The sequence below is a fragment of the Ochotona curzoniae genome, unplaced genomic scaffold (genome assembly GCF_017591425.1).
Source record: "Ochotona curzoniae isolate NIBS_2020 unplaced genomic scaffold, NIBS_Ocur_1.0 contig_3520, whole genome shotgun sequence".
NCBI classification, from domain to species: domain Eukaryota; kingdom Metazoa; phylum Chordata; class Mammalia; order Lagomorpha; family Ochotonidae; genus Ochotona; species Ochotona curzoniae.
The window spans coordinates 28,821,416-28,845,729 of record NW_024465894.1 but is presented as its reverse complement, the minus strand read 5'-3'; the positions used below and the strand labels follow the sequence as shown (position 1 = coordinate 28,845,729).

Here is a 24,314-nt window from a genome sequence, read left to right as displayed (position 1 = left end):
GCTCACATAATATGAGCAGTGATAAATTCACAGAATAGAGGAAGGCATAAATATAGAAATACAGAAGCTGTATCCAGGCACAGCTGCAATGAGGAGGAAAGCAGGAACACGTTCAGTGTAGTTTGATCGACATGGAGCTCAGCAGTGGGCAACGTGAGACCATGCCATGGGAGTCCAGGCTCGCATTACAGGAAGGCCCGGAAGCAAATGGTAGGCTCCTGGGTGTTAGCCATGATCTCCGCTCCAAGTTCAGGGCCGTCCCTTTGTTCTGTATGTACTTTAATACAAAATGTGTACGGAAAAATTGCTTGAGGGAACATGTTAAAAGAATACATGTTTTAGCAGACTGATGGGAAACAACACGTTAATGTGTAACAGAGGCAAAAGAGATCCAATATTCTCTCAAGGTTTACAAATGCGCAAGTGGAAGGCAGGTGGGGTCTAAACCAACAGGTTAGCTGTTGTTAAGCCTGAGTAACTTATTGTTACTCGAGTGATACTCGAGTCTTTAAATAAATGCACAGTATAGCAGCAGTATAGCTAAGGAATACTTTTTCATCTTTAAACTTTCCAAAAAGAGTAAGTAATCTAGAGGGAGGTTTTTTTTTTTTTTAATGTAATAGGATAAAATAGCTGAAATTCCATTTCTATACTGCCTGTAGCTGTTGTGCTTCAAACCTGCTTTTATTTTTTAAAAATTTTTAAAGATTTATTCATTTTTATTACAAAGTCAGATATATAGAGAGGAGGAGAAACAGAGAGGAAGATCTTCCATCTGATGATTCACTCCCCAAGTGAGCGCAACAGCCGGTGCTGTGCCGATCCGAAGCCAGGAGCCAGGAAGTTCCTCCAGGTCTCCCATGCAGGTGCAGGGTCCCAAGGCTTTGGGCCAGCCTCGACACTGCTTTGCCAGGCCCCAAGCAGGGAGCTGGATGGGAAGTGGAGCTGCCGGGATTAGAACCGGCACCCATATAGGATCCCGGTGCGTTCAAGGGGAGGACTTTAGCTGCTAGGCATACCACCGGGCCCTAGCCTTTTGAATTCTTAATGCAATAACTTATTATGCAGCCCTAATGAGTGCATTTGGGCCTGAGAGAAACCGCTTAATACATGTACCTGGTTCCCTCCACAGCTTCCTTCTCAAATGGATTTAAATATCGGGAGAATAGGCACACGATAAGAAAGGAAGCTTATTTTGATTGTTTAAAGACCGTAGCATTTAGGGATATAAATTATTATTCTCATTCTAATGATTGTCCCCTAGACAATCTCATTTTCCATTCAAGTCTGTTGTTATCCATGGCATAAATTATTTCTGAATCACTTGACAATCCTAAATATTTATGGTAACGGTTTTTTTTCATTCCCAGAAGCAGAAAGTTCAAAGCCAAATGAAGTGTGACTCAGTGTAGGTCCGAATGGATGGTAATTCAGTGGCGCTAAGATAGCATCATTTATGGGGCTCCTTGCTTTTCATAAATCACTGAGACAGGAACGCTCGGAGGCACTGTGATACCTGACTGTAGGATGCATCTTGATTTCAGAAACATTAACACATTCTGAAAATGCATATTCCAGAACTGATGGACCACGTCAGTAAGACGTAGAACGTGTCAAGGTCAGGCTCTGTCCCATGAAACATGGTCTCAGCAGTGGGTATGAGACTGAGAAAAAAGAAGTTGCTGCTAAGCGGTCGGGTGCCTTTGTACGAAATAGATGAGTCGATCTCTTTGAAGACGTTGTTGTGCTATGTGCTGTGTGATAATGGTGTAAAGCTAGAGGGCTCACCCGGTGCCAACCTGTGTCAACCCGTGGCTGTGTGAGACAGAGCCGTAGGGCCTCAGCAGTCACCTGACCACCTGCTCAAGAACACTGCCAGGAATCATGTCAAATACTGCCCGTGTACTGCGTTATTCTGTAACTGTAACAAGCCCAAAACGTAGTGGAAATTCTTAGCATCAAAGCAGGTGCTGTGGGTCCCCCAGACAGCTTCTCTGTGCACTGGCGTTCGTGTCTCCCAACTGTGCTAGGGGCTCACTGCTAACAGCCTGAACCCTCAGCCACTGGGAAACCTCCTTCCTGAAGGCCAGACCGCTGACTCTCTGTCTCCAGGGACACCAGTGCTGTGTGGACATGGACACACCAGGGCTCCCGCGGGCAGAGAGCCAGCTTCCTCCCGAAACCCCTGACTGACTCAGCTAGTTGCACTGTCCCATCTGCTTCCCTCACTCGCTGATTCTGACAGCTCCTCTGTCAACAACGCCACCCACCTCATTTCATCCTTGGGTCTCTGCTTTTGAGGAATCCAAGCTTTCAAAACAGAGGGTTTGGGAGAAGTGTGGCAGTCTAGTTGTGGAGTTAGCAGGTGACAGAGCCAGAGTGTTTGACATTTGGGCTGGGCTGTTTAGCCCCACGTGGCTGGGAGAAGACAAGAGCTGTTGAGCGAGCAGGTCCCCGCTTCCTCTTGCGTGGGGACCCCAGGGTGGTCCATGTCCCTCCGTGTCCCTGAGGTCTGACGCTCGTGTGTTGCAGAAGTGGAAGCGCAAACTATTGAAGAGCTAAAGCAACAGAAGCCATTTGTGAAACTCCAAAAGAAGCACTACAAAGAGATGAAGGACCTGGTGAAGAGACACCACAAGAAGACCACTGACCTCATCAAAGAACACACTACGAAATACAACGAAATTCAGAACGATTACCTGAGAAGGAGGGCGGCTCTGGAGAAGACCGCCAAAAAGGACAGCAAGAAAAGGTAAGCTGAGTGACTCTTGGATTGGGCTTGTTTTATGATATGACGGAAGAGTCTTTTACATGGCTTTTCAGTGCTTGGTGTCACACAACAAAGTAAATGTTATCGGAGGGTGAAACTTCAGAAACTCTTGAAGCAGATTAAACTTTTAATTTTCTTTTTCCATAGACGTGAGGCACCCTTGTCTTTTGGGACTTATGCTGACACAAGGAGTCAGCCAACCTCCTTCATTCTCCACAGTCATTGCGGCTTGATTAGGCTTGTGGACTGAACTTCTTTTTTTATTTTTAAAGATTTATATATTTTTATTGGAAAGGCAAATATGCAGAGAGGAGGAGAGACAGAGAGGAAGATCTTCCGTCCGATGATTCACTCCCCAAGTGAGCGCAACGGCTGGAGCTGAGCCAATCAGAAGTCAGGAGCTTTTTCTGGGTCTTCCGCGTGGGTGCAGGGTCCCAAGGCATTGGGCCGTCCTCAACTGCTTTCCCAGGCCCCAAGCAGGGAGCTGGATGGGAAGCAGGGCTGCTGCAATTAGAACTGGCAACCATATGGGATCTTGGCATGTTCAAGGTGAGGACTTTAGTTGCTAGACTGTTGCACTGGGCCCCGGAGGAATTTCTTTATTGAGCAAAAAATCCTGAGGGTAGATGTATAGAAGTCCCTCTTTCAACGTGAGCCTCTGGGTATCATACAGGCGGGCTGGTTTTCCATATTACAGATGCTGGTCTTGCAGGCAGGACATTTTACCTGGTGTTCCCGGGAGCTAGCTAGTACAAGAAGCGTGTTATCTTATATGAAAGAGAAGTTTCAACCGATCTTGGAAGCTTTATCGGAACCCTACAGTGCCCTGGACATACTGCCCCTGTGTTGGTCCCCTCGGGGCTCCCTGGAGCTGTGGTGAGGATGCTGGAGCGTGCCTCGCACAGTCGTGTCACCAATGTCCATGATGTGTTTCCGTGTCCTGAGGGACACCACAGGTAACGTGGCCTGTGCAGTTCACCTCCTCAGACAGCTAACGTGGACAATGAGCAGTGAACAAGCGAGGATCCCACCCAGTGTCAACCTGTGACAAGCACCAAGAGGGAAAGGCAGACGCGAGAAAGTGGCCAAGAGAACAACTAGGGACCAGGGATCCCTTTTGACATGTTGCTTCAGGATAAAGTGACACAGGAAGATCTTAATGTTTAATTGTTAATTTCAATCTTAGCAGAATCAGCTGTTCTCAGATTGAGGGAGAATTATGGTGGGCTGAGAAAACAGGAAGTTTAAAATCCTTGAGGCGGGGGGAAGTAAGAGCTCCTGCTAGGAGCAGTGAATGTGGGTAAGTGGAGAAGACAGTAAATCAGGAGTAGGTAGACTAAACAAGGTCAAGTCAGAGAAACAGTCTTATAAGAATGCACAGGAGGGCCCGGCACAGTGGCCTAGTGGCTGAAGTCCTCGCCTTGATCACACCGGGATCCCATATGAGCACCGGTTCTAATCCCGGCAGTTCCACTTCCCATCCAGCTCCCTGCCTGTGGCCCGGGAAAGCAGTCGAGGCTGGCCCAAAGCCTTGGGACCCTGCACCTGCATGGGAGACCCGGAAGAAGTTCCTGGATCCTGGCTTCAGATCAGCATAGCATCGGCCGTTGTGCTCACTTGGGGAGTGAATCATCAGATGGACAAAAGATCTTCCTCTCTGTCTCTCCTCCTCTCTGTATAACTGAGTTTCCAATAAATAAATAAATCTTTAATAATAATAATAATTCAACAGAGGAGAAATTAAAAAAATAAGAATGCATGGGAACTGCATATGAGGGAAAAATAATGCACAAACTTCCAAATTCTTTGCTGCCAAAATCATCCAATTAAATTTTAAAAAGATTTTATCTATTTTTATTGGAAAGTCAGATTTACAGAGAAGAGACACAGAGAAAGATCTTCCATCCACTGGCTCACTCTCCAGATGTCTGCAATGGTCAGAGCTTTAGCTGATGCAAAGCCAGGAGTCAAAAGTCTCTTCTGGGTCTCCCACGTGGGTGCAGGGGCCCAAGCACTTGGGACATCCTCCACTGCCTTCCCAGGCCGTGAGAAGAGAGCTGAATGGGAAGTGGAGCAGCCCGGGATACAAACTGGTTCCCAAATAGGATGCTGGCACTTGAAGATGGAGAATTAGCCTGTTGAGCCATGGTGCTAGCTGCAAAATCACAAATCATTCTATTTTTTGATAAACTCTTTTAAGTACCCTTGAAGGAGGCAGAGTCATATTACTTACTAAGTTCTTTAGGGCCTGGCCCCAAAGACAGACATTTGAGAAGTTATTCTACATGTAGCAAAAAAAAAAAAAAAAAAAAACCCTGGAAAAAATTAGGTGGAATTGGCATGGACCAATTTATCTTCTCAGACAGTAGCCGCTGTGGGGAGATGGACTGTGGGTCTTTGCTTGAGCAGTGAGATGAGTCCCCAAGGAATTTGGTTGCTGCGAGTTCTGATCCTGCAGGGCTGAGCTGACTCTGAGCATCCCTGGCTGGTGCTGATGTTGCCTCATAGACTGCTCTGAACAGTGCAGACTGAGGGTATGCCAGTAGTCACAGGGAGCCCGGTTGGGAAGCTTTGTCATGAGCCCAGCTCAGTAGCAATGGGGATTTTGTCTAGGATGCTGCAATAGAGGTAGAGGGGCAGGGAGAGAATCCTGATTTCTTTTAAAGAGGAGATCGGCTCTAAGGCTGGAAACCCACTGTGGGAGCGCAGTTCTCCACTGTCCCGGAGGAGCATGAAGCTCTGGCTGTCATCCCCTGGCTGACTCTGGGTCTGGCACTCTGTTGGCTAGACCATGCCAGGGCATCTTATATTTCAGTGTGCATGAGAATCACTTCAGTATTTTCTGGAATCCCTGCCCCACTGGGCAAGGCTCAGCCTGAGAAGCCGCACTTCCAGAAGCTTCAAGGATTTGCTGATACATGGCTAGTAGACTTCCCATTCAAAAATCAGATTGCATCTTCAAGGTCCTCTGTTCTCGTTCCTGCTAAGCTTGCTGGCCATCTGTCTAGCATCCTACATGAAAACCCACACTGTCTGCTGAGATGTACTAATGTCAGCAGACACTCAAACCCCCAAGCTCTGAGCCCCTCCTTCTTCAGTTACCAATCTCTTCCCTGAAGACAGCCCCACCTCTGAATCCTAGAAAAGGCCTGCCTGCTGCTGTCAAACTTGTGGGTTTCAACCTGAGTTCTGGATGATCATCCCTTCTCCACATCCCACCTGCGGGCTGCTCCTTGCAGTTGACCCTGGCTGTCTGCGTGGGGCTTCCTCTTTGGTCCCCTAGGAAGGGGCTGTTCCTATACCTGAGTGGCCATTCTGCTGAGTCTTGAGGAAGTGTCAGGCACCAATGGGGTGACTGTAAACAACGGAAATTGATTCTCTTGTAGTTCTATGGACTAGGCATGCAAACTCAAAGCTCCAGATGGGCCATGCTCTTTGTGCAGGTTCTAGGGAAGGGTCTCTCCTTGTGGCTCCCAGTGGTCCTGTGCATTCCCCAGCTTGTCAACGCATCACTGTGGTCTCTGCCGCCATCATCCTGTGATCGTCCCTGCAGGGGAACAGTTGGGTCCAAGGTTCTCTTATCCATTAAGAACAGCAGTCATTAGGTTAAGGTGCATGCTAACCCACTGTTACCTTATCTCAATGATGAGTGAAGAATCAGAAATGTCTAGAATCAGATTTCACATTTTGAAGGGAATTTTGGAACATTGCCTACATATGAGCTATCTTGAGACTGAGAGCCATGAATAAGCGTAAATTCATTTATTTATGTCTCATAGACAGCTAAACACAGAACATGAAAACAATCACTGCTTACATTTTTAGTGCACCTGAGTTTTCACTAAGACCCGTTGCCATAATCTCACCATTGTCAATAGTGTGTTAGTGTTCACTAGATTCAAAATCTGTAGTGTTTAAACTTTGGATATTCAGATTAGGGGAGCTCAACCTACGCTCCGTTTGCATCAACCCAGTTTCCAAGTAGAATCACAGGCTGAGGTTTCAGGCAAGGTGTGGATCTAGAGGGGAAGAAAAATGGATTCAGTCAAGCACTTACACTAAGCTCTGAGATGCACTCTCTCATGTATTACCCCCGGCAGGGTTGAAGCAGGTACATGCCTTAGTCACACTGGACAAGGAAGCATATGAGTCCCAGCGTAGCTGTGTGCTCCAGCCCACTGCACCTGCAATGCCTGAGGCGGGTGGTGTTGCTGCAGGGTGCTACTGGGACTCCACCGGTGTCCTTTAACAGTAGATCTAGAACCTGCATCTTTAGCGACACCTGCCGGCTTCCTGGGCGCGTTGTCTGTGGTCCGTCAGACGATGCAGCCTGACCTCACTGCCTCATTGACCAAACACATGTACTCCTCTCTAATCTCAAAGGCTATGAAATGATTCCTCTGTGTTTACTGAAAAGTTCTAGAACATTCTTTATGGGCTCCTTGTAGGAACTTAATGACAGTGATTCATGTTTTGTAAATTAAGCTCTCTAAGCAGTATTATTGTTTTTTACATAAAAATTCATTCATTTGGGAAATGGAAATAAAAGTAATAAGAAATTTTGGTGTTTCATTTTTTTAAATCCTTCTTAATTTTTAATGGTTTATTTTTATTGGAAAGTCAGATATACGAGAGAAGGAGAGACTGAGAGGAACAAGTGGATCAGCTGGGACATGAACTAGTGCCCATATAGGATCCCGGTGCATACAAGGCAAAAATTAAGCCACTAGGCTATTGTATCAGGCCCACCCTTTAAATTTTTAAAAATCTTTTTAAATTTTGTTTACTGAACACTAAGAAAACTTTGTGCAAGCCATTGTTCTAAAATCTTTATAAGTTATCAACTCACCTCAATCCTAACAATAAAACATTACTTGTAGTATTAAAAAGTGTATCATTTTCAAAAGCGAAAATATCACTTAATTCTAATACAATGTACGTTTAGTTTTTTAATGAACAATGCCATCACACGGGTAAGAGAAGCCTTTTAAATCCATCACTTAACTTTCTCTAGATACTATACACAAGTTACTCTTATCAGACAGTGAATTTTTTCTAAGTTGACTAACAAGTGGAAAAAAATACACTAACAGTTTCAGAGATCTTCCCGGCCATAGGGAGTCACGTGGAGAGTTCGTCGTGTGGTTATTCCAAGCTCTGTTTGGAAGCGTCATCATTGGCTTTCTTATCAAAGAGTCCCCAAGGGCTTGACTTGCCATAATTGCCTCTGAGAAATAAAATTTCATTCCATGACTGTGTATTTTATACATCACTCAAACTCTGAGCACATATAAGCTCCCTGTCAGTGAGCCAAAACTACGATAGGTCACTTGAGGTACTTAAAAAGCTTGTGACAAAAAGGAATTAAAATGTTTATTTTGGTATGAGTTGTTTGGAAGTCTTAGGCATGGCTTGTTTACAAGGCACATTTTTAGAAACCTTCTGTGGACTCCTCTGCTATATTCCTTTGTTGGCTTCCTTGCTGAACAGTCTTCTCTTAGTGCCAGCTTACAAAGGAAATGAGATGCAGGTCAAAGATCATGTATGTCATATGATTTTTTTTTAAGATTTATTTATTTTTAGTACAAAGTCAGATACACAGAGAGGAAGATCTTCCGTCTGTTGATTCATTCCACAAGCAGCCGCAGTGGTCTGAGCTGTGCTGATTTGAAGTCAGCAGCCAGCAGCCTCTTGCGGGCCTCCCACATGGGTGCAGGGTCCCAAGGCTTTGGGCCGTCCTTGACTGCTTTCCCAGGCCACAAGCTGGGAGCTGGATGGGAAGCAGGGCTGCCAGGATTAGAACTGGTGCCCATTTGGGATCCTGACACATACAAGGCGAGGACTTTAGTCGCTAGGCTACCGTGCTGGGCCGTAATGTCATATGATTTAACATGTGCCAACTTGATAATATCATCAAAGCCAGCAGGTTCTAAAAAGCAGTGAAATCATCATTTCTTAAAGCCTTCAGAGCCTTCTACATGTAACTGGTGACTACCCCAAGGAGGAGAAGGTGGAGGTTAAACCCACGAATGCTTTCCTGAAGTTACACAACCAGTTGAAGCAGAGTTTGATATAGAGCTAAATTTCTGTTTTTGTGATAGGTCTGCCTCCATTTTGTTTATTTGCTTACTTGTATGTCAGACTCTGTGGACTTTTGATAAAATATCAAAGCGGCATCACAGAAGACATGTATATAAAAATCTTGTGCAAGGAGAAGACACATAGGACACACACAGATGACCTGGATTCCAGCTGTTCAGGCCGCGCCTGCAGTACTGGCACAGGCAGAAACATGTTGTTACCCAGTGCTTGACAGGCAGCCTGTTGATTCGGAGAGCAGTTCATAGCAGGAGCACAAAGTCTATTCCAGATCTCCAAAACTTTATTTTAAAAGAAGAGGAATATAAAGTGTTAATCTTCTATATGCCCATTGATTTTGTTTTAATTGCATGTTGAAGTCATAATATTTGGCATGTATTAGGTTAAGTAAGAGGTTAATAAAATTAATCTCTCTTTTTAAAATTTTTATCTGTTTTCATTATATTTCAAAGATAGGAAGGAAAGGAGGGAAGGAGGGAGAAAAAGAAGGGAAGGGAGAGAGAGAGACAGAGACAGAGAGAGATGGAAAGAGCTCTTCTCCCCAGTGGTTCTCTCCCCAGGTGCGCTCTGGATCCAGGCTTGCACCATTCCACCTGGCATTCCGACCTAGGCTCCCATGTAATGGGCAAGGACCCAAGCACTTGAGCTATTCTGCCTCTCAGGGAACCTGGATTTGAATCAGAGTAGCCAAAATGCAAGCATGTTCTCCGATATGGCGGGGGGGGGGCGAGGGGGCAGCTGTCCCCAGTGTCCCAGCTTAACAGCTGTGCCAAGGGTCTGCACCTGGATTTACTTCTCAAGGAGGCTACTGAACATTCTAGATGACATATGCGGAAAAAATCACATACACAGCTCATATTGTGTTTCCACTGGACAGAATCCAATGTTTAATGTCATTTCAAATGACCTTGCGTACTGAGTGCAGCCCTTCATTTCTGAGAAAAGGAAATGCAGGTCTGACCATTCTTAGCCAACTGAAGGAAGCCTTCCTTTCTCCCAGGGAGACATTTTCACAGCATTAAATCACCACAGAATGTATGTCATGGATCTCAGATGGGCGACATCAATGACAGGGGAAACCCAGCCTTCAGCTCCGATTTTGAAGAAAGTGAGAAACATTGTTCACGTGCTTACTTTTAAAATAATGTCCCTCCAGAAAAAGACATAAAAGCCACAGAGTGTGTAGCATCTGAACACCTGTTGGAAGAAACTTATCTTCAAGTTGGAAAGATAGTGAGGCCCAGTAAGGTCTGTCTCTTGCACTCCTTTGGTTATCCAGTGAAACCCTGATACTACTTCATGCTAACGAATGGCATCACACCAGTGGATCATTTTCTTACTCCAGCATCCATTGCCTCATCGGGGCTTTCCACAGACTGAAGGATAATTCAGTCATAACGAGTTTGTCCAGTCATGGCATGCAGTGGTTAAGAGCAAAGGTTTCTGCTTGCTTTTTTACCTGTCCTTGATGACTGTGCTTGGGCAAGCTACCCTCCTGTGGCCCACTGATGACTCCCTGGCTAGATGGGTACAGTGAGCCTGTTATGCCCAAATGCAACCTGGACATGGCCGCACCCATGTGTCAGGTGGCCCTGCATGTGCCTGGCTTGTGGAGAGTGATCAAATAATGTGAGCGGCCACCACTTTCGGGTCTGCGTGGGATGGAAGAAACACGATTATTCTGGCTATGTTGAATTCTCCGCGCCACGGATATTTAAGAGTAGTTCAGCCTCGTGTCAAGCTGGAGGACATCCCCGGTGCTACAGTGCAGCTCCAGTGAAACAGAAAGAATAGCCCTTCTCTGCAATTCTCTAGACGAGGAATGTTTTCTGTTTCCAGGTTTTTCAGACTTGAGAATATTTGTGTAAACATAATGAGATATTCTGGGTACATGGGAATGGGGCCTTAGTACAAATACAAAACTTGTTCATGTTTCATGTAAACCTTATATGCGTAGTCTAGAGGCACGTTTGCACTGTATTTGCAGTGCATTTTGACTGTTGCCACATGAGGCCAGAAGGGGGACTTTCTGCTTGTGTTACCGTAGCAGTCCTTACACTGGTCCAGACCTTGGAGCATCTGAGATACGGATTTTGGGATTCACAAGGCTGTTCCTATCTCTGTGAATCCATGAGCCTTACAGAGATCCGAAGCCAGGAACCAGGAGCCTCTCCTAGGTCCCCCACACGGGTGCAGGGTCCCATAGCATTGGGCCATCTTCAACTGCTTTCCCAGGCCACAAGCAGGGAGCTGGATGGGACATGGGGCTGCTAAGACATGAACCGGCACCCAAATGGGATCCCGGCACATGCAAGGTGAGGACTTTAGCTGCTAGGCTAAGCACACTGGTCCCCCATAAAAACTTTTTAGAGAATTCTGCATCCTTTATTTGACAAAAGAAGACTGTAACGCCAGCTCCAATGAACTGCTTTCCGTCATGTAATGCCATTCTTGCTGGCCCAATTCTAAGCAAAAGCAATGGGAAGTCAGCAGATTCCAAGTGGATTCCTCTGCTTACTCTACCTAAGCAGCAGGGAGGAACAGCAGGTGGAGTTCAGTATATTGGTTGTTGCAAGTGCTGGCTTGACCTCCTTTCTCCAGAGTGCAAGCTCCAGTTACTGAAGGGAGTATTCATGCAGTGTCACACTCATTCCCTTGCTGTGGCTTCCTACCGGAGAGAATGCAAGTTCAGAATGTTAGGGAATCGCACTGTGAGTCGGTGATAACTGCTTGCATATCTGTGTAACACCCTAAGAACAACAAGAGCTCCATCCTACTTGGATGAAGCAATCAGTAAATATTTTAGAGTGAACTAAGGCATCTTGCTCTACCATTATATCCAAAGTGTCTTGAGGAGACTGAGATTTGAGCAAAGGTGCAGTGGATGTTATGCAACCCTCAGCTACTAGGTGTCACTGCTGTGAAAAATCCCATTAAGAAAGTAAAATCAAAGGTTGGTGCCATGGTGTGGTAAGTCAACCTTCTGCCTACAGTGCCAGTATGCCAGGTGGACACCGATTGTGGTCCCAGCCACCCCACTTCTGATCCAGCTTCCTGTTTCTAGCCTTGAAAGAACAGAGGATGGCGTGAGTCCTTGGGGTGCTGTACCTTCATGGGAGATCCAGAAGAAGCTTCCGGCCCCCGACTTTGGATCAGCTCAGCTCCAGCCATAGTGGCCATTTGGGTAGTGAGGCAGCACATGGAAATGCTTGCTCTCTCTCTCTCTCCTTCTCTCTGTAAATCTGCCTTTTGAATAAAAATAAATTAAAATCTTTAGAAAAAAAAAAAACCCAGAAAGCAAAATCAGGTATCAGGCAGAAAGGCTGTTTACACAAGGCGTGTACGCTCCAGATGCAAACTTTTTCCTCTTTCTGCATAAGTATCAACTGAAAATAGGGATGTTTTAAACAAGGGAGCCTCAGGGAATGAGAATGGCATTATACATGCCAGATTAGAAAAAAAATTAAGGAAGCAAGTGTTTAAGAGGTTAGGGCACCTGCCTGTTATATCTGGATGCCTGGGCTCAGTTCCAACTGGGGCTGTTGACTGCAGCTTCTTGCAAGACAGACTCGGGTAGGCAGCAATAATGGCTCAAGTGGTTGGGTTCCTGCCATCCTCGTGGGAGGCCTAGATTGAGCTCTGGGCTGTTAGGTTCCACCTCGGCCCTGCCCTGGCTCATGCAGGCATTTGAGGAGTGAACCAGCAGATGAAACACCTCTCTCTCTCTCTCTAGTTCTCACTCCTATGCTGTCTTTTTCCCAAAGGGGCGTTATCATGTTATCAGTCCTACCATCACTGTACCATCCTTAGTCCTCTTCTCCATGCCTCCCGGGGACACTATGCCACACAACGATCCACCACAAGCCGCTTACCAAAATATTTATTGTAAGCACAGGACCCTACCAAGGAGGCGTTCTGTTGAATAACCTTCCTGACACCTTGCTACCAGTTTTCTAAGTCCAAATGTGTCTTTGCAGATCGGAACCGAGCAGCCCTGATCATGGCTCATCGGCGATTGAGCAAGACCTCGCTGCCCTGGATGCAGAAATGAATCAAAAGTTAATAGACTTGAAGGACAAACAGCAGCAGCAACTGCTTAACCTCCGGCAGGAACAGTATTACAGTGAAAAGTACCAGAAGCGGGAACATATTAAACTGGTAAGGCCCCTACCGTGATTGATACCTGTGCATCTAGATCTGCCTTTTCTAGAGAAAAACAGTATGCTCTTGGGTAACTCAAAAGAGAAAAGGGCAGGTGTGAAAGTCACCAACCCTGGAGCTTCCTTAGGACGCACCGTGTCTACCACACTAATATTTAAAGCCCCTGCTATCTTAGCACCTGTGTCTCCATGAGTTGACACTGCAATGTTTTTGTTTTTGTACTATCAATATGTTTTATCACTCACCTTTGGAAGAACTTTAAAAAGTTGTAACTTGCTATCTGACATTTATAAGAATATCTAAATATGAAGTGCTGTCTTTCCACTTCCCAAAGCTCCCTTTGAAATGACGTGCCGTCCTCTCTGTAAATGAGGGTTTTGTCCCCCACAATGTGTTCACAAGAATGGTAATCTCTCTGTGTCAATTCCATAACACGTAGGGGACTCAATACCTTTTTGAAGACAGGTGAATATTGTAATTCCACAATAAAGCAGCTATGAGAATAAGCTTATGCCAAAACCAAAACAAATGAATCCGTTTGGGCATTAAAGCGGTAAAAGGAATGGAGTTTGTGTGACCTGTATCCATTCCCACGTACAGAAGAGAATTCTGAGGTTGTTCCTGGTGGGGGGGTTGGACATCAGTTAGAAGGATGGTTAGGAGAGGATGTGCTTTTGGTGTAAGGAGGGAATGACCTTGACACACTTGAGAAGGTCAAAGTGAATGTTAATGGGAGACAATGGCTTAGAGACCCAGCTGCCACCACCAAATTAGGAAGGATGGCTTGTAAGCTGTTTCAGTCTTGTCATTTATGATGTTGCTGACACTATACACAAGCTTGTTCTAAAATTACTGGCAAATTCCTCTCCAACAAAGACTCAGGAGCACTTCCTGCAAGTGTCTGATATCCAAATTGGTTAGAAATGTTATTTATCAGGCCAGGCATGATAGCTTAGTGGTTAAAGTCCTCGCCTTGCATCCACTGGGATCCCATATGGGCACTGGTTCTAATCCCAGAAGCCCCACTTCCCATCCAGCTCCCTGCTTGTGGCCTGGGAAAGCAGTCAAGGACAGCCTACAGCCTTGGGACCCTGCACCTGCCTGGGAGTCCCAGAAAAGGCTCCTGGCTTCAGCCTTCAGCTCAGCTCTGGCCATTGTGGCCACTTAGGAATCAGCAGACAAAAGATCTTCCTCTCTGTCCCTGCTTCTCTCAGTATATCTGACTTAAAAAAAAAAAAAAAACCCAAACAAATCTTAAAAAAAGAAATATTATTTATTTGTCTTTAATTCCACTGCTTTATTTCTGACAAAGATGTTAGTATTTCCATATATAAAAATAAGGACCATTTCTTATTTTTTTCTAAACAAACTGCCTTTTCATCAATGCCTTCTTTTTCTGCTGGCTGTCTTCTGGTGGCCCAGTGCTCCACCGTTATTACTATCCTTAGGAGGTTCAGTCAATTGTAGAGTGTCTAATATTCCTATGAAATCATTCATTCATCAAAATGATTGAAGGCCCACTGTGGTTCACATGCTTGCAGAGGGATTGGTGTGCCCCAGACTGACTCGGGGTTCCGCTCTTCAGAGAGCAGGTTGGTAGAGTCAGACTGACTTCCTCGTACTTTCTATCAGTTCTGTGCCATAACAAATACCCCAAGCTGTATCAGCATCAAACACAGGCATCTCTGCAGCTCATGATTCTGTGTCAGCAGTTTGTACTTGACTTCCCTGGAAAATTCTTGTAGTCTTGAATGGCTCACCCGGAGGTTGACGTTCTAACTCGTGTCCTACTTGTCGCCATGCGGCCGACTATCCTGAGCTTGTTCAAGTGGAATGTGCAAGATCTCTTCAGAAGTTTTGTGACTTCTTACTCATTATTTTGTCATACAGCCTGCCCAAACTCAAGTGTTAGGGAAATAAACTCTATCTCTTGTCTAAACGGCGTCAGTTGAAAATGCAACGGTCGTGCATGCTGGGAGCATTGTATAAGTGGGACAGTTTTTTCCAGGATTTCTTCATGGCCCTGCTAATTTGGAAGTGACAGACAATAAAATAATACGTGGAAATTTAATAGCACCAGAGCGTCGTCATCGTCCTTACGAAGGAGAGTTTGCACGGAATCTAGGATAAGGAGACGTGATTTGCTGGTTTACTTATTTATTTATTTAATGCTACAGTGGGGAAACAATTCAGCTTTTTTTTTTTCTGTTTGAAGATTTTCAAATTTTTATTGGGAAGGCAGATTTACAGAGAGAAAGAGATGCAAAGATAAAGGACCTCCATCTGCTGGTTCACTCCCTAAGTAGCCACATGGCCGGAACTAAGCTGATCTGAAGCCAGGAGCCAGGAGGCTCTTCTGGGTCTCCCACATGGGTTCAGGATCCCAAGGCTTTGGGCCGTCCTCTTCTGCTACAAGCAGGGAGCTGGATGGGAAGTGGAGCATCTGGGACACGAACTGACATCCATATGGGATCCTGGCACTTACAAGGCAAGGGTTTAGCCACTGAGCCATTGTGCCTGGCCCAGCCTTGCATTTTTAGTCATACAATTTTAACCAAGTTATTTCACCTCCTTGAATGGATTATTATTTATAAAACAAAAAGTCTGAATGCTTTCAAAGACTCCCTCTTAATGCAGCGCTAGTCTGCCTTAAATATACAGCTGATCCAACTCTCAGTTGTATTAATTAATAAAGGATTTTACTGTAAAAAACAACTGACTTTTGCAACATTGGTTTCATAGTCTTAATTTTTTTTATATTAATAATTGCTGAATAGGAAGGATTAGGAGGAAAATGTCAGGAAAGGGAACGAGGCCCAAAGGCAAAGCAAAGAATAATTTTGATTTGCGTCAGTGTAAAGGAACCGGGAGAGAGAAAGCTTCAGTGGCAGAATCCATAATCGGGTCGTCTAGCCTGTGCCCTCTGGGAGTGCCACGTCGATGGCATGGCATTTGGTGAGGGTTGCCAGGATGATATAGTCTGCATCCAGGACAAGAGGCATTCATCTTCGTTGCAAGTATTTCTCACTCCAGCTTCCAAAATCACTATTGCCCACGCTTGATTTACGATGCCATTGAAGTTGTAAAGCACCAGGCAGCTCGTGTGTCTAACAGTTGTAGTCAGGGTTCGCTTTGCCATCACCTGACAACCTCCACTTGTAACGTGCTCCCATCATCCTTATTTGGGTGGGAAGGACTATTTGTTTTTTATTAAATGATGTGGCCCCTCACATTTTAGCATTAGGCAGCCATATCTTAAAATGCTAGTGATTTTGATGTTTTTGATTGGTTCGATCAGACCTCTTATTTAATTGGATCAGCTCTATTGTCTCTTTTAATCGAGGAATTTATAATGGTATCGTTTTTGCTATTCTACACCTATTCCTCTGTGTGTAAATTCTTTTTTCAGGTTTATTTGAGAAGCAGACACACATCTTCTGTTTTCTTTCCTTCGTGGCTGCCACAGTTAGATCTAGGTCAGCTGGAACCCTGGAGCTGGGGAATTCCATGCCGGTGTCCCCTGTGGATGGTGGGGAGCCAGCCCCTTGAAGTGGTATTGCTGCCTCGCAGAGAGCACATCAGCAGGGAGCTAGAGTCCAGAGCAGAGCTGAACCGGAAATGCTGGCGCTGCACCGTGAGATGCGCTGTGACCCCTGCACTGCACAGGGTGCTGGGCTGCACTTGCATTCACTAGCTTGGCAACACATTCCCTGCATTCTACTTGGCAAAAAAGTGAATTCCCTGGTCTGCTATAAGTTCTTCCCTAACAGTGTTTCAGTAAGCCACTGCAGTGATGCTGATTTCCTCATCAAAAAAAAAAAAAATATGTAGGCCTGTATATTCCTATTTATCATGTTTAGTGGATCTTAAAGCGTTATTGAACTCTAAAAACAGACCTAGAGCCATTATTTAGTGATTTGTCAAAAACAGTTTTAGGGATAATTAAGTCATCACAGTTTTTCTATGACTTTCTGAGATGATGGCATAGCCCAAGCCCTGAAAACAGCTCATACAAAAACAAAACACTCCAGCCTGAAACTTCTATGCCACAGCTCCCTGGTTCCAATCTCCTAAGTAAAAGCAAAGAATTTAAATCTCTCTCCACACTGTCTGTGTCTCCCTTTGTCTTCTGTAACTCTGACTTACAAAACAATATCTTAAAAAAAAACCCAATAGGACCCAATGCAATAGCTCAGTTGGCCAATTCTTCCCCTTCAAGCACTGGGATCCCATCTGGGTGCTAGTTCATGTCCCAGGCGAACCACTTCTCATCCAGCTCCCTGCTTGTGGCCTGAGAAAGCAGTCAAGGACAACCCAAAGCCTTGGGACCCTGCACCCGCGTGGGAGACCTGGAGGAGGCTCCTGGTTCCTGATTTTGGATCAGCTCAGCTCCTGCTGTTGCAGTCACTTGGGGAGTGAACCAACAGACAGAAGATCTTCCTCTCTGTCTCTCCTCCTCTCTAAAATCTGACTTTCAAAGAAAAACAAATAAGGCTTAAAAAGCTTATATTTTGGAGCACTTCATAGGATTTTTCTTTATTATTAATAGAAATGTTTAACTTGTACCTGACATGTTGTATTTGCTCAGTAACATTCATTGAATGAATAAATGAATCCTTCTCAGTTTCAATGGCCAAGACACACTGAAGAAAACATCCACCTTGATTTTAAGTTGTCAATAATGTGTTCAGTCTGTATATCATTACTTAGTCAAAATATATTACACATTAATTCAATATAGAGGAAAAGTTAACTACGTACAGTGAAAACCATAGATGAGATGCTTTGACCAGCTGGATACGCATGGAAGGGGAAGGGAAGTGTGTTGTGTCTGCAGTGTAACTATTTTATGATCACTTCTATCCCCAGCTTCCAAAATTTTTGTCCTTAGAAGAGATGAAACGGGCCCATTTCTGTCCACATAGCTTTGATCCCTTTTGAAATCTCATCCAGGAATTAGCCTCCTTCCATGGAGACTATTTCTAACCCTCAAATGACTCAATCAAATGAAACTTAGCATGAAGTTGAGAACAAGTCTGAAATTATAGTCCCTAGAGCTTTCTTCTGACTCCTTAGAGAGGCTCAGGACATTGAGTGAGGACTGTCACGAGTGATAAACAAATAGGCACGTAGTTCTGCAGCAGTAGACTGTGTGTGTGTGTGTGTGTGTGTGTCAAAGTATTTGCTGTGTTCCAGTTCTCTTTATACTCTGTTGGTTTCTTTCCCAGGGATTCTAAATCATCCCATGTTTATTTTCCACTTACTTTTGGTTAGTTTGTGGCTAGGACATGATTGAATGGTCCTTTGCATAGAATCTGCCGCTAATAAATACACCACAATTTACCACATTTTGCCCATGAGTGGACTGCTTTTCTGAAAAACAGCACTTCAATCGCTGTGTAAAAAACACTTTGATTTTGTGTCAGATTGTCTTGATTCCAAGCCATGTGAACACATGTTGGAATGTGGGGCCCAGAGTAGTAACATTGGAAATGACACACGGAGTGTAGTGTGTGAGAAAGGACAGACTTGGGGAAGGGAGTGGTTAGACAAAACCATGTTGGTTTCATTGATTCTAGCCTAAAGATGTTATTTTGAAAATTACTGAGGTACAGGTGTTGGAGAGGGTGAGACTCTTGTGCCTTGTTGGAGTGGCTGCTTCCGGTCCTGGCCCTGCCACGTCCGATGTAGCTCTCTGCTCACGTATACCTTGGGAGAAAGTAGGTGCTGGTCCAAGCTCTTAGGTTCTTGCCGGCTGGAGTTCTGGCCTCCTAGCCCAGCTCTAGTTGGTTGCAGGCGTTTAGGGAGACGGTTGGTTTCTCTGCCTTTCAAATAAAATCAAAATAAAGAATGTTGAAAAAAATTACTAGGTTCCAAAGGCCACTGGAAATGTAAAAATTTTAGAAACTCCAGAATAAAAAAGAAATTCAAATCCTGAAAAATTAGCAGAAATTTCACAGGATATTTGTTTGGTGTGTGTGTGTGTTCTGCTGTCTTAACACAAAATGATGTTTTCTGTGTTTGGAGCATAAGTGAGATGATGCACTGGAGGAATGTATGGAAGGGGCGTGGCCTTTGCAGGGACGGTTCTGTTTTTCTCCAAGTCAAGGGAAAAGAGCTTGGGATTTGCATCTGCAGTGTCAGTTGTCCACCTTTTGAGACAGAGTGCAAACATGAGCACAGCAAGCGCATGAAGTCTGCCTCATTTAAAACAGATTAGAAGAATTTCCTTAGAAATCCCTTGCATGTCGACGCTGGGATAGTTTTACATCCTGTCTGCATTGCTGCATCGGATGTCTGGCAGTCTTAGCTGTTGTCTAAGGTCCACTATGCATTTGCTAGCCACAGGTACTGTTGTTTGTGGTGGGGCCTGGAGGAGGAGCTCAAGCTACGCTCTTGTAAAATAGCAAAGTGGCATTTTCTTTCCACAGCTCATTCAGAAGTTGACAGATGTCGCCGAGGAATGCCAGAACAATCAGTTAAAGAAGCTCAAAGAAGTCTGCGAGAAGTAAGTCTGCGTTCCTTTTGCAACCGACACCTGTTTGTAAGTGGCGCAAACCCCAGTTACTGCACAATCTGACATCCCTCCCCGCCCCCCTTCTATTTCGACTGCAGAGAGAAGAAGGAATTGAAGAAGAAAATGGATAAGAAGAGGCAGGAGAAGATAACAGAGGCCAAGTGCAAAGACAGAAGCCAGATGGAAGAGTGAGTAGGAAGGAGGCGTCCCGTCCCCATCCTTCCCCGGAGGGCAGTTAACTCTGTTGGAGTAACAGGTGCTCAACCGCACCGAGACCCCCTCTCTGATGTTACTCCTCTGATAAGCCTTCCTTGCAAAGGATCCCTGTCCCAAAATGCTTAACAGCAAACTCTCCTACCAGGGCAGATCCATAAAGGACTGGGGGCACCAAGAGCATTCTGGCTAAGTCCCGAGCTTGGCTCCAGTGGTGTCAGGCAGTCTCCCTGATATTTTATGAGAACAGGAGCTCTGGGCCCCTGGAGGAACTTGACCTTTTGAGCAGAGGCCAGCACACAGCATCTGCCACACAGCAGCTGTTGGGGAGGCTGGGAGCTCTGTGACCGTCCGTGCGTCTGCTGCGCATGCGTTGGTGCAGTGAACTCTGTGTCACTCGCCTTTCAGGGAGAAGACGGAGATGATTCGATCCTACATCCAGGAGGTGGTGCAGTACATCAAGCGGGTACGTGGGCCCAATTCGCTCTGTCCTTGGCATTGGTCAGCCTTATCGTGAGGTCCTGCCAGTCAATGCCAGGCCTGGGGACTGTGCTTCCCTAGCACCCAGCACCCAACACAGCTGCTCTGGGCAGCAGTCCCTCCATAGTCAACACTTCTACAAGTTCAGCGGCAAATCATTTACACAGAAGCCATGGAAAGTGATTTAAGTGGGAAGCTTCTAAAGAACCTTTACCTCTCATTATGGGGGAGAAAAACAACTTTCAAGGGCCATCTTTTGTGTGTGTGCTAATTTGATGTTAAGGAAATGCCAAACATTTATGCAAATGTAAATAATATGGGCTCCTGGTTCAGTACTTCAGCCCAGGCGACCCCAGAACCCACACTTACCTAGTCTTGTAGGGGCACATTTTCTTTAAAGATTTATCTATTTTTATTTGAAAGGGAAATTTTACAGAAAGTAGGAGAGATGCAGAGAGATAGGTCTATAGGTCTTCCTTCCTTTTGTTCACTCCCCAAATGACCACAGTGGTGGAGCTGAGCCAGTCCATAGCCAGAAACCAGAAACTGCTTCCATATCTCCCACACGGATTCAGGGGCTCAAGGACCTGGACCATCCTCCACTACCTTCCCAGGCCACCAGCAGGGAGCTGGATCAGAAGGGGAGCAGGTGGGACACGAACTGGCACCCATCTGGAATGTGGGTGCTGCAGGTAAATTAGATTGCCATGCTACCACGCTGACCCCAGGCACGGCATTTGATGAGCAGATGAAAGAATTACATTCTGTAGTTTGAGATGCTTTTGATTTTTTAAGCAAGGGCACTTGAACATGATTGTCTTCATACCTGTCTTACAGTTAGAAGAGGCACAGAGTAAGCGACAAGAAAAACTCGTGGAGAAACACAAGGAGATCCGCCAGCAGATCCTGGATGAGAAGCCTAAGGTAAGCAGAACTGAACAATCGTATACAGTCAGTTCGTTGAGGACCTCACACACAATCGCAGTTCTCACGGGAGACTCATGTGTTCTTGCCCAGGACAACCAAAGTCTTTATAACAGTTTTCAGCACTGAGTTATCAACCGGTAAGCTTTAAACAATACAGATGCACAGTAGTCTCCTCGGAAGACTTGATGTCTACCGGCCTGGGCTGTGGCTTAGGCACGGGGATTTTGGAAGCTCTGGCTTGCCAGCTGATTCTAGCAGCTACCCTTGAGACCACTGACCAGCCAAGCCTCTCCTCATGTAATGTTGTAATGACAGCTTCTTTCCAGCAGAGGGAGCCTTGCACCAAAATCACCCCAGTTTTATCTTACAGAATATTCTCAGTGTAACAGAAAAAAAAAATTCTTTCTTCCATAGGAACATTTTTTTTTTCTGGCGTTCCATCTTCAAACTTATTTGCATTGTTTTATTGAAATCAGCCCATAAATAGTAACCTATAAATTTGAATATCCATAAATTTTATACTTTGGAGAAACGAAGGGGCATCTTGATTTGAGAACACTTTATTCTTTTTGGTTCATTGCTGAATATGTTTCTTTTTCTATGATAAATGTGGTTTTCAGTTTCCCTGCCTTTCTATCTGAATATATCCATCCTAAATGCCCTTTCACAAAGCTCAAATATGCTACTTTTATTTAATTGTATAGCTTATTTACCATCTTGTTTCTTATGAGTTAATTGTGGTCAACCTTAACTATTTCTCATGGTTATTGCTGCTGTCATGTTTACTCTATAGAACACCTATTTGATTTTTTTTTTATTTTAAAGGGTTTTTTTTGTTTGGCAATATAGATCTCAAGCAAAACTATATAAATTATTCAGCTTTGATTGCTGTTTCACCGTCCTCTCCAGATGATTAGGCTCTTGTAAAATGGAATCAGTTTCAGCAAACTTTTAGAAGTCACTCCATACTAGTTTCCCCCTCCCATAATCTCTTTATGCTTTCAGTTCCCTCCTGTCAACTATGGTCTGAAAAACTTAAATGGAAAATTCCAGAAATAAGCAGTTCATACACATTAAGTCGCTAACTATTCTCTCCTCCACTCTGTCTCACTCCGACATGAATGAAGCCTTTGTGCAGCGTAGCTGTGCAGTATACGCTACCCTCGAGTCACCGTTCCAGTGACTAGATCTAATGTTGTGATGGCGCAGGGCTGTGGTCCCATCACTCTATGGTTTAACTTAATGTTATCCCAAAGTGCAGTGGTACTGAGGTGAGGGAGGCCCAGGGTGTAACACAGGGAAGGGTGGATTCTCTGGTATTATGTGACAACATTGCTGGGCATCCATCATGGTCTGTAGCGAAAGCTGTGCTACCCCAGCTTCAGGCACCCTAAGGGGGTTCTCGGGACCCCCCCGGGAAAGAAGCACTGTTTTCTCTGAACATTCAGTCTTCTCAAAATGCTCAGGTATTTGGAACCAAAGATCCAGGTTCGAGCAAAATTTAAGGAACATCTCGACAGTAATCAGTGCTGTGAATGCCTGTGATATCCAGGGCTGGGCTTCACTGGGCAAGGTTGGAAGCCAGGAGCCAGGAGCACGATCCCGGTCTCCACCGCGGGCTGCCAGGCCTCATGCCTTGAGTCAGCATTACCGCCTCCCATAATGCTCTTCGGCAGGGGCAGGAGTGTGAAGCCAGAGCTGGGTTCTGGTGTTAAGGCAGTATGCTCCAGCACGGGATGCAAACGTCTTAACCGGCATCTTCATGATTAGGCCCAATTCTGACATCGAGTATCCTTGTTGTCTCTGCTTTTGAAGTTTCTACAATGATTTCCCTTTGCTTTTCTGCGGTGAGGATGCTTTTTTTTTTTTTATCATGTGTCTGAATTTGAAGGTGGTCCTTGAAGGTGGCTCAGAGATTAACAAATGCTCTGCTTTGGAACCATGAATTTAATAAGAATCATGACTCCAATATTGTAGGCTGTACTAACAAAGGGTAGTAAGAATGACCCAAAGAACAAAAGAGCACATTAGCCTAGCAGCAAGGTCACATGTGGGACACGTGGACAGAGAGCAAAGCGTGGACAGCAGGTAGAGGCAGGTGGGTGGGCCAGGCCGGGCCAGCGGAGTAGTCATGGCTGCTCCCGGGACTGTGCGACAGGAGAGCACCCTCTTAACACCCAGTGCATCAGTCTTTGAAACTTGACTAAGGAAGAAGGGAGATTAACAAGAGTAGTCCAAGAAAATAAAGGAGGCACAGGGGCCCTTCCAGAACAGCTCAACTCATACTCTGTAGGAAGTTCAGAGTCAGTTCCATTCAGTCAGGAAGATGCGAAGGCACAGTGATATTGTGATATCTAAAAATTGTAAGCTAGTCCATCAATGTGTTTTGGAGGAGGAACTTGACATTACAGCAGATAAAGATAATTGCAACCTTTTGATAGAAAAAAAAAGCCTGCCAGATATCGCCATTAATAATGCAGGATGCAATTTCTCCTTCAAAAATGTGCAAAAGGGGTTTGTTTGGTAGCTAGAAACTCGTAATAGCGGATCTTCTGCTTACAGCAAAATCTATCCACTGCATAAAGGGACACTGCTTCGTATGCTTCAGTCTCCTCCTCCACTCCTGCCCGCCCTCGCTGTACTACTGGGTGTAATGCAGTGCTCCTCTGAAGTCACTTGTTGTAATTAATGCAACGATGCATTTGATGTCCCTGGTCTTGTCCTTATCAGAAGGAAAAGCAATATTCCATTACTGTTTTCTCCCAATGCTGCTTTGAGCCGTTCTGATCCTGCATTATATCTGCATAATTTTCTAAGCCGCTGATAAGCCAACACCTCCTTTGTGCGTGACAAACAGGGATAAAATTTTTTTAACAAAAGAGATTTAAAATGCCAGTTGCTGAAGCGCAGTACTTATCAGTGGTGTTCAGATCCAAAACAATCTATGAAGATTAACTCAGAGTACACCTTCCTTAGCCAGTTACTGGACAATGTGCTTGTGACTTATAAGGATCAATTTAAGTCCCAATCGGTTGCTTTTTTGTTTGTTTGTTTGTTTGTTTGTACAAAAGAACAGTCACTGGAGAATATGTCTGGGTAAAAACCAAAAGAGACTTCCACTGCTTCTCCACAATCGGCCAGCATCTT

General features: G+C 45.0%; 1 protein-coding gene across 2 annotated transcripts in view; it reads left to right on the top strand.

The window, feature by feature from the left end:
• The window catches only part of PLCB1 (phospholipase C beta 1), a 621,942-nt gene that overhangs the window by 536,237 nt on the left and 61,391 nt on the right, over nt 1–24,314 (top strand). For both annotated transcript variants that reach the window (XM_040980971.1, XM_040980972.1), the window contains exons 26-31: nt 2,533–2,752; nt 12,847–13,027; nt 19,462–19,538; nt 19,646–19,735; nt 20,169–20,226; nt 21,078–21,164. In XM_040980971.1, coding sequence (XP_040836905.1) covers nt 2,533–2,752; nt 12,847–13,027; nt 19,462–19,538; nt 19,646–19,735; nt 20,169–20,226; nt 21,078–21,164 — 713 coding nt within the window. The remainder of the gene's footprint in view (nt 1–2,532; nt 2,753–12,846; nt 13,028–19,461; nt 19,539–19,645; nt 19,736–20,168; nt 20,227–21,077; nt 21,165–24,314) is intronic.